The sequence below is a fragment of the Condylura cristata genome, unplaced genomic scaffold (genome assembly GCF_000260355.1).
Source record: "Condylura cristata isolate star-nosed mole 26May11 unplaced genomic scaffold, ConCri1.0 scaffold00002, whole genome shotgun sequence".
Classification (NCBI taxonomy): domain Eukaryota; kingdom Metazoa; phylum Chordata; class Mammalia; order Eulipotyphla; family Talpidae; genus Condylura; species Condylura cristata.
The window spans coordinates 2817427-2827050 of NW_004567103.1; the positions used below are offsets into that span (position 1 = coordinate 2817427).

The following is a 9624-nucleotide window of genomic DNA, read 5'->3' on the forward strand; positions in this document are numbered from 1 at the left end:
AAGAAGTTGCGCGTGCTGGGCGCCAGCAGGAGCCGCGAGGACACCTCGAAGCTGAACCAGGCGATGCAGAAGTACTCGAGGCGCCTCAGCACCGGGTCGTCCCGCGCCTCCTCCACGCTGTGGCCCGCGGCCACCGCCGCCACCACCCCCGCAGCCGCCGCGGCGCAGAGCCTCCGGGCTTTGTCTGCGTCCTCGCGACTCCGGCTCGGGCTGCGGGAAACGACTCCCGGGCTCCGCTCCCGCCTCTGCGACTGTGCGGCGGCGCGGCGCGGCGCGCCCAGGACTGGGGGCCGGTGGCTCCGCGCGGGGGGCGAAACTTCGCCCAAGTTTAGGTTCCGGAGAGAACCTGTTGAAATCTGGAGTGACCCGGGGCGGAGGCGGGGGAGGGACGGAGCCGGTTCCGGTTCTTAGGACCGTCGGGGCTCACTCTTGGGTGCGGGCCTGGACAGGCCAGCGGGCGCAGGGCGGCGCGGGTAGGGAACGGGGCGCTCCGATCATCGAAAGGAAGGAAATGGGGCGGAGGGGGGTCCTATGGGCATCCTCGAGAACAGAGTGCGCTTCGTTTACCGTCTAGCTCCAGGGAGGGGAGCTGAAGCCGGTTTGGGGATCCGCATAGACGCGCGCTTGACCGCACCTCTTTTCTCGGCGCCGCGTTCCCCCTCCCCCGCCCGGCCTCGGCTGTGGCAGGTCGCGGGCGAGAAAGAGAAGAGAAACAGCCTTTCACCGAGCGCTTACTCTGCGCCAGGCCGCGAGCGGGGAGCCCCCGGTGCTTTATGTCGGGGCGCCCAGCCGGCAGCTGGCTTAAGGGCGCTGGCACAGGGGAGGCTGGCCAGAGGGGGCCGCGCTGTATTCAGGAGCTGGGGGCCACTCTGAGCCTCCCCTTTGCTCATTCTCCAAGCTGCCGGGGCTCCCGTTGACTTCCAGCCCCCGGACCTGGCCTGCACCCCTCCCGTCGGTCCCCGCGCCTCTCTGGAGCCTGCCTTCTCTTCCCACAGCAGCGGCCCGCGGGCCATGAGGAGGCCAGCGGGGAGCCCCGCGGCGGGGTGCTTCCCGTAGCGCAGGCCGCCAAGGGCTTCGCGCCGTGCGGCTGGCGCCATGGAGGCCCCGTACTCGATGACCGCGCACTACGACGAGTTCCAGGAGGTCAAGTACGTGAGCCGGTGCAGCACCGGGGGCTCCCGCGGGACCTCGCTGCCGCCCGACTTTCCGCTGGGCGCGGGGCGCAGCGCCCCTGGGGCGCGGGCGGGTCTGCCGCGCTGGAACCGGCGCGAAGTGTGCCTGCTGTCGGGGCTGGTGTTCGCCGCCGGCCTCTGCGCCATCCTGGCCGCCATGCTGGCGCTCAAGTACCTGGGCCCCGGCGCGGTGGGCGGCGGCGCCTGCTCCGAGGGCTGCCCAGAGCGCAAGGCCTTCGCGCGCGCTGCCCGCTTCTTGGCCGCCAACCTGGACTCCAGCATAGACCCCTGCCAGGACTTTTACTCTTTCGCGTGCGGTGGCTGGCTGCGACGCCACGCCATCCCCGACGACAAGCTCACGTACGGCACCATCGCGGCCATCGGCGAGCAGAACGAGGAGCGCCTGCGGCGCCTGCTGGCTCGGCCCGGGGGCGGGCCCGGCGGCTCGGCCCAGCGCAAGGTGCGCGCCTTCTTCCGCTCCTGCCTCGACATGCGCGAGATCGAGCGCCTGGGCCCGAGGCCCATGCTCGAGGTCATTGAGGACTGCGGGGGCTGGGACCTGGGCGGCGCTGCGGGGCGCCCGGAGGCGGCGGCGCGCTGGGACCTCAACCGGCTGCTCTACAAGGCTCAGGGCGTGTACAGCGCCGCCGCGCTCTTCTCGCTCACCGTCAGCCTGGACGACAGGAACTCCTCGCGCTACGTCATCCGCGTGAGTGCCCCCTCGGCTCCCGGGCGCCTAGACCCCGCACGCACGTCTCCCCACCCTCCTGCACCCCGCGACCGGTGCAGAACGGGAGGGGGGAGAGGCAGAGCGTGGGCCACAGAGCCCGGGAGGAGGGCTCAAGTAATTTCCCCAGAGTAATTGCGGTGTTTAGCGGAGCTGCGGGAGCCGCAATTTCCCAGCCCTTTGGCAGGCGGTGAGAGCGGAGGGAGGGGTACATCGGTGGGCCTGGACGACCGCCCTGCACGGCTGGGTCAGCCCCGAATGTGGGGGGGAAGACAACTCTGAGGGCAGCCGGCTAATGCCCCTCACTGGCTGGGGAAGGGAAAGCTAACCAGAGGAAAGATTGGGGGGACCTCCTGGCACCCCCAGGCCAGTGTGGGGGCTCTGACCAGCTCCCGTGTGTGGGGGAGGGCCTAGTGGATGCGCTGTGGGGACTTGTGTCAGTGGGCAAGTACTTCCGACACTGGGTGGGACTAAGTGTTTGCAGGAACCTGGCATGTTGACCTCTGACCTCCCTTCCCAGATTGACCAGGACGGGCTCACCCTGCCCGAGAGGACCCTGTATTTAGCTCAGGATGAAGAGAGCGAGAAGGTATGGGGGCTTGAGGTGGGCTTGAGAGAGGGCCTGGGTCCAGGAGGCGTGGACCAGGACCTGGCCCTGACCCCACCTCTCGGGCTCCGTCAGATCCTGGCCGCCTACCGGGTGTTCATGGAGCGCCTGCTCAGCCTGCTGGGGGCCGACGCCGTGGAGCAGAAGGCCCAGGAGATCCTGCAGCTGGAGCAGCGGCTGGCCAACGTGAGCGGGCACTGCTTGGTCTGAGGGCAGAGGCCATGGGCCAGGCTGGTCAGCTCTGACCTCCACCCGCAGATCACGGTGTCGGAGTACGATGACCTCCGACGAGACGCCAGCTCCATGTACAACAAGGTGACGCTCGGGCAGCTGCAGAGGATCGCCCCCCCGGTGAGTGGCCCGGGCCTGGGGGGGCTGCACTCCCGCCGTCCCCTCCCCTGGGCGGGTCAGACCTCCCACGGCCCTGGGCTCCCCTGCCCACAGAAGACGGCCCTCCTGTCTTCCGTGGTCCCCGCCGTGCCCACCCACTGTCCCCGCCCAACGCCCCGCAGCTGCGGTGGAAATGGTTGCTGGACCAGATCTTCCAGGAGGACTTCTCCGAGGACGAGGAGGTGGTGCTGCTGGCCACAGAGTACATGCAGCACCTGTCGCAGCTCATCCGCTCCACGCCCCGCAGGTACTGGCCCGGCCTCCCCGCACCTAGAACCGTCTGTTGGTGAGCTTTGAATGTCCACCTCCACCTCTGTCCAGTAGCCGCACGGGGAGGCCTGCGAGGAGCGCTGGACAGGGGTCCAGAGCCCTGGTGCCGTGTCGCTCCTACCTCTGCGCTGGCCCAGGGGGGGCTGTGAGCCCTCCGAGTGGCAGCCTCTCCTCTGTGGGGGTGTGCTGACCTGAGAAGGGAAAGTGCGGCCCGGTCCACTCCAGGGAGAGCCCCCCTGGCCTCTGCTGCCTTGCACCAGAGCAGAGGCCTCTCAAGGCCAGCGCCCAGCCCACAGCCCGTCGGGACGCTGGCCTGTGAGCGGCATCAGGCTCTGGCTCGGGGAGGCGTGTCCTGCCGCGGGTGCCCCAGCCTTCCTCGTGACGGGGGCTCGGGCGCTCGTCCCCAGACCTGGAATGGCCCCGGCTCCTGAGCGGCACGCGGGGTGAGGGTGGGCCGGGGCGCCCCCGGCCAGGCCTGTCGGACACCCGCTGCTCCCGGCCCCCAGGGTCCTGCACAACTACCTGGTGTGGCGCGTGGTGGTGGTGCTTAGCGAGCACCTGTCGCCGCCGTTCCGAGAGGCGCTGCACGAGCTGGCCCGCGAGATGGAGGGCAGCGACAAGCCCCAGGAGCTGGCCCGGGTCTGCCTGGGCCAGGCCAACCGCCACTTCGGCATGGCCCTCGGCGCCCTCTTTGTGCACGAGCACTTCTCCGCCACCAGCAAGGCCAAGGTCAAGCTGCCTGGGCTCGGGTGGGTCGGGAACCGGGCTGGGCTGGAGCCCTCGCAGGCCTTTGGCCTGGGCACGGGGGGAGGGGGGCCCACACATCCAGGCCGGGCTCAGGGCTCAGCCCTCTTTGGGGCGCCGGCTACTCCTCACCAGGCCTCCTCCCCCCGGGGCCTCTCTGGTCTGTCTGAACGTGGCTGGGGCAGTTTGTCCCCGTCCAGGCTGTGAGCTTTTTGTTGGGGTACAGTGCCTGCATCCCCAAGTCTAATGTCTTCCCCGAACACTGGGCACCAAGCTCTGGTCTTGTGAAGCGGTACTGAACACGGGGGAACTCTCTCGCAAGGTGCTGGAGGCCTCGAGCCAAAGCCTTGCCTTGACCTGCAGGTGCAGCAGCTGGTAGAGGACATCAAGTCCATCCTGGGCCAGCGCCTGGAGGAGCTGGACTGGATGGACGCTGAGACCAAGGCTGCTGCCCGAGCCAAGGTGAAGGGCACGCTGTTCCCACTTACTGGTTGCGTACACAAGTTCCACTTGAGCGCCTACTGGCGTGGGTGCTGGGGAAACAAGGCGCGAAGGCTCGTGCGCGTTGGCATCCCCGACCTGCTGTCCCTCCTGTGCCCACCCTAGGCTGCCCTAGCGCTCACTCCCTTGGGGGTCGGTGGGGGGCTAGCTCCCGGGCCCTGCCCACTCTCACCATGCCTGCCCATAGCTCCAGTACATGATGGTGATGGTGGGCTATCCGGACTTCCTGCTCAAGCCGGAGGCCGTGGACCGGGAGTATGAGGTGGGTGTGCCTCGAATCAGGCCAGGTCAGCCCTTGGCTGGGAGCCCAGGCAGAACCACCAGCAGGCAGGAAGAACCCCGCCTGGGGCTGACAGGCCCTGAGGGCGAGGGGGCGGCCTGGCTTGAGCAGAGTGACCCTCCCCTGCAGTTTGAGGTCCACGAGAAGACCTACTTCAAGAACATCTTGAACAGCATCCGCTTCAGCATCCAGCTCTCCGTCAAGAAGATCAGGCAGGAGGTGGACAAGTCCACGTGGGTGCCTGGCCTGGACCTGGGGGGTGCCGGGGGGGGGGTCATGGGGGAGCCTCTGCTCCAAGGCCAGGAGGCTAGAGTGGAAAACCGGTTGCCTCACAGCCAGCTGGTTTGGGGGCCCAGGGCCCCAGCAGTTCTGCCCTGGGGGACGGGGTGTAGGCTGGGCCTCCAGAAGCCTCCGAGGAGCGGGGTAGGAGAGCGGGCGGTGGGGCGTAGTGGACCCCTCAGCTGACCCCCTCCCTCCACAGGTGGCTGCTGCCCCCACAGGCACTCAATGCCTACTATCTGCCCAACAAGAACCAGATGGGTGAGGGGGCGTGTCAAACGGGGCGGGGCCTGGGGCTGGGCGGGGCGAGGGCGGGGCCTGCAGGGCCCTGCGCTGACCGCTGTCTCCCTCTGACCACGCCCCGGCAGTGTTCCCCGCGGGAATCCTGCAGCCCACACTCTATGACCCTGACTTTCCCCAGTGAGTACAGAAGCTGCGGGAGCCCGAGCTGCGGGGGGCTGGGGGTGTGTGTGGGGGGCTGCCCCGCCTCCCAGGGGACCCGGCTGCGAGTCAGACAGTCGCGGCCTGGGGTCCACACGGCCCCACCCGCTCCGTGGGAGTCTCGAAAAATGCGCCGGGCTTTTCATGTCCTGAATGTGCCGAGCCCCGGCTCGCCGGCGGAGGCCTCTGGCCATGTCCCGGAAGCCACGTCAGGTCCCAGTGAGGCAGCAAGAGGCCAGATCCCCGTGGGGCGCCTCAGGTCCCCCGTCTCCGCCAGCCCTGCTTCCTGCCCCCAGCCCCGCTCTGGGGTGCAGGCTCGTAAAGGCAGCTGCACAGGCGACACTGCCGTGGCCCAGAGCCCACGAGGGAGCAGGCCGGTTGCAGGCACGGGGCCCCGGGGCGCCCCCTGGCCTGGCCGGGCCACCTGCGGCGTGGGCAGCAGCCGGGGGCCTCAGGAGAGTGAGGTCGGCCTGACGCTGCTGCCATGGCCAGGTCTCTGAACTTCGGGGGCATCGGGACCATCATCGGGCATGAGCTGACCCACGGCTACGATGACTGGGGTAGGCCCGTGGGTGGCCCGAGGGGGCGGGGACAGGGAGTGGGGTCTGGGGGCGGCGGGGTGCCCTGGGGCCCAGCACTCTTCTGTCCTGTTGGCAGGTGGGGGGAGGGCCTGGCTCTGGGCTGTGACTCTGCCCGCTGCCCACAGGGGGTCAGTATGACCGCGCGGGCAACCTGCTGCACTGGTGGACCGAGGCCTCCTATAGCCGCTTCCTGCGCAAGGCGGAGTGTATCGTCCACCTCTATGACAACTTCACTGTCTACAACCAGCGGGTGAGACCCTCGCTGCACACACCCACGCGCACACGTCTGTGGCTGAACAAGCCCCTTGCCCCACACGCATGGCTGTGTTCACGCCCAAACCCTCTGCAAACGGGGGCAGGACCCAGAGCGGCGAGGCCCGAGGGAGGCCGGCGGTCCCGGACCCCCCGGCCTCTCCCCTTCTTGGCAGGTCAACGGGAAGCACACGCTTGGGGAGAACATCGCGGACATGGGCGGCCTCAAGCTGGCTTACTACGTGAGCTGCCCGCGGGGCCCATCCCTGGGGGGGCTGCTAAGGGCTGGCCCAGAGGCTCAGTCACCCCTCTTCCCATCCTGCCAAACGCTGACCTGTGCTAGGCACAGGGACGCTGAAAAAGGTGGAGCCCCACCTTGGAGAGAGCCGGAGGGCTGCCTGGAGGGTGACGTCTGCCCAGAGCCTGCTTCCCTGGGAGGAGGGCTCAGGGTCTCAGCCTCCTGGGTGACTTGGGGCCCCTGGGGCCACTGGGGAGCACGCGCGTGGGCGCCTCTGTCCTCTCTGTGCCCCAGGCCTATCAGAAGTGGGTCCGGGAGCACGGCCCAGAGCACCCGCTGCACCGCCTCAAGTACACACACAACCAGCTCTTCTTCATTGCTTTTGCCCAGGTGGGCCCAGGGCAGCCGGGGGCGGCCGGGGGGCAGCTGGGCACGGGCCGCACTTCAGCCTGATTCCCCCGCCACCCTCGGCGGCGAAGCCCCACGGGTTCTGATGCGAGGGGAGCCTTGCAGGTCTGGTCAGCTCCCTCCCCTCTCTCCCCCGGGCCAGAACTGGTGCATCAAGCGGCGGTCACAGTCCATCTACCTGCAGGTGCTGACCGACAAGCATGCACCTGAGCACTACAGGTACGCCCACCCGCCTGCTGGGGCTGCATCTCCTGTGTCCGGGGGCAGCAGGTGGTGGCCATGGGGATCCACGCTTCACGCGTTTCCCCCACCCCAGGGTGCTGGGCAGCGTGTCCCAGTTCGAGGAGTTCGGCCGGGCCTTCCATTGCCCCAAGGACTCGCCCATGAACCCTGCCCGCAAGTGCTCCGTGTGGTGACCGGCGCCGCCCGCACGCCCCCGCCCTGCACGCTTCGCCGCCCTCTGGCTGCCCGGCAGGCATGGACCCGGCGCCCTCCCTGCCCTGGGTGTTGCCAGCCTCCCCAGCCCCTCCAGGCCCTGGGCCCTCGCTGCCCTTCGCTTTGGGGGGCGACAGTGGGCCCAGGAGCGTCTGGGGGGCGGCGCTGGGGACGCCGGTCTCCCCGCCAGTGGGCCGCACACGCCCCTCGCTGTGTCCTGCTGCCACTCTGGTCAATAAAGCTGCTGTGCTGTCTGTCGCCTCGGCCTCTTCTGCGCCCCCAGAGCATGTGAGGGGGTTCTTGGGGATGTGTTGGGGGGCTTAGGCCTCAGCGCACCGAGAACCCCCAGGACGACTTCTTGTCACTTCCCGGTGGCCTTGGCTGGGGCGTCTTTCTGTCGACTGCTCATCTCTCTCCCCCAAGGTTTTCCGGAGACTCCTGACCAGTTCTGGGGGTGCCCAAGGCCAGAACGCCAAGCCCAGTGACCTTACCCCAACATCACCGCGGGCCTTACTTCCCCTGACCGCCTAGAGTGTCCCCTCCCCCAGGAGTTTCTGCTGGGTCTCTCGCCAGCCGGCGAGGGACCCTGCTTCTCCTTGAAAGGGGGGCTGAACCCCACACTTACATAGAGGTGGGGTTCCACGACCCCTCCAGCCGGCAGCAGGAGTTCCTGGCTGAGAGACAGAAAGGCGGAAGCTGGTGTGGGTCCCCACGGTGGAAGCGGATGGGGGAGGGCGGGAGGAGGATCATCCCATGGGGAGCCGGGTTGGGGAGTCCCGGGCACCCGCGGGCTGGAGGGACCAGCAGCCCGCCTGCCTTTCCCCTGGCCCTGGGGAGCCCCGTGCGGCCAGCCCCTCACTGGGCAGCACAGCCCCGCGGCTGCTCTCAACAAGCTCAAACTCCCGCCCCTGGGCTGCAGGAACGTCCTCATCGCCTGTGGCGCACCACCTGGGAGGGGAGAGGGCTCACCTGCCCTGGGGCGTAGCCCTGGCCTCCAGCGCCTGCAGAGGCGGAGGCCAGAGGCCGTAGGCCAGAGGGAGAGGCAGGACTGTCGGGGAGAACTGCGGGGGCGCCGGAGTAGCTGGTGCCGGGCCTGTCAGAGCTGCCGGTTACCGTTATGGTGGGGCCTTGGGGGTGCTGCGTTTCCTGCCTCGGTTTCCCCAGGAAGCCCCTCCCCCTGGGCTGGGCGCGAATAACCCTCCCGTGGGGTGCTGGGCTGGAAGGAAAAGCAACCCACTTCTTGCCCGGCCCTGCCTGCCTCGGGAAGGTCCACCTGCCCCACTTCCCTCAGGCTCTCCCAGCTGGCATCGCAGGCCCCAGGCTCCGCCCCCTCTGCCAGGTCCAGCGCCCCAGTCCAATTCCTCCGGCTCCCTGTGGGCTGGGGAAGCCTGGGCTGGGGCTTGGCAGAGGCCTGAGGTCGCTGCTGCCCCACCGCTTTAAGGGCAGAGGCACAGGCCCTCCCAGCGCAGGGCTCCGCGCCCCCCCCCCCCCAGTGCCCAGAGAGGAGACTGTGCCTGGAAGAGGCCACGTTTTCCTGGCCTTGAGGCTGGTCCAGAGCTGGAGGCTGGGAGGGCCCATGGGCTTGAGGGTGGCCTCCAGAGACCTTCAGCCTGAGGCCTCGCTGCCTTCTGGAGACCCACCCCATGTAGGTCAAGGGAGCCCCTACTCGCTTGGGGAGAATGGAGGGCATCCTGAGGACACAGTCCTGGTGCTCAGTCCTGGCCCGAAGGTTCAGACCAGCGGGAGCCACCGGTGGCACCCACCTCTGGCCACCTCTGGCTCTCAAACTGCTTTTCTAGACGGACCTGCCCCGGGCCTCGTCCTGCTCTCTGGTTCTGAGACTGGCCTGAGCCCAGGGCTGAGTGCTGGGAGGCCGGCAAGTGGCTGCCCTCGCTGGGCGCCGGAAGCATCGCTGGCAACGAGCAGGGGCTGCCAGGGCGTGAGCTGCTGCCTCCGCGGTGTGAGCCGAGCCCTGAAACCTCAGGCCAGGCGTGCTGGGTGCACCTTCAGCCGGGGCCCCCGGGGGCTAGCTCTGTGGATTCAGCAAGAAGCTGAAGAGCTGGGCCAGTGCACAGGCTTCCCTGCCTATAGTGTCCAGGGAGCAAGGATTTCTGGGGCCCCCAGGCAGCGCTGCAGGGTTCAGTGCCACTGAACCCCAAACCATTCTAAACAGATTTAGGTTTCTGGTTACTTCTGTGCTAACCCAGATGCCCAGCCCCCACCCCCCGCCCACCTTGTGAGGTGACTTCGATGCAACATTCTAAATGCCGTGAGTCTGTTCCAGGGCACCCCAATGTGA

At 68.5% G+C, this 9624-nt stretch overlaps 1 protein-coding gene across 1 annotated transcript; it reads left to right on the forward strand.

Moving 5' to 3' along the window:
• Positions 1-921: 921 nt before the first annotated feature.
• Positions 922-7579, forward strand: ECEL1 (endothelin converting enzyme-like 1). Its single transcript, XM_004674195.2, has 17 exons — positions 922-1881; positions 2420-2488; positions 2582-2692; positions 2765-2857; positions 3019-3143; positions 3673-3895; positions 4274-4372; positions 4599-4673; positions 4821-4924; positions 5173-5231; positions 5339-5390; positions 5904-5971; positions 6118-6242; positions 6421-6486; positions 6777-6872; positions 7033-7109; positions 7207-7579. Exons 1-17 carry the CDS (start codon positions 1096-1098, stop codon positions 7304-7306), a joined length of 2328 nt encoding a protein of 775 aa, XP_004674252.1. The 5' UTR covers positions 922-1095; the 3' UTR covers positions 7307-7579.
• Positions 7580-9624: the final 2045 nt, after the last annotated feature.

What these genes read in the sequence shown, in the direction of transcription:
- ECEL1 (XM_004674195.2), top strand. Translation starts at nt 1,096, where the DNA reads ATGGAGGCCCCGTACTCGATGACCGCGCACTACGACGAGTTCCAGGAG. An exon ending in AGGCTGCTGCCCGAGCCAAG is followed by an intron (nt 4,373 to 4,598) that starts GTGAAGGGCACG and finishes GCCTGCCCATAG; the next exon opens with CTCCAGTACATGATGGTGAT. An exon ending in GCCTCAAGCTGGCTTACTAC is followed by an intron (nt 6,487 to 6,776) that starts GTGAGCTGCCCG and finishes TCTGTGCCCCAG; the next exon opens with GCCTATCAGAAGTGGGTCCG.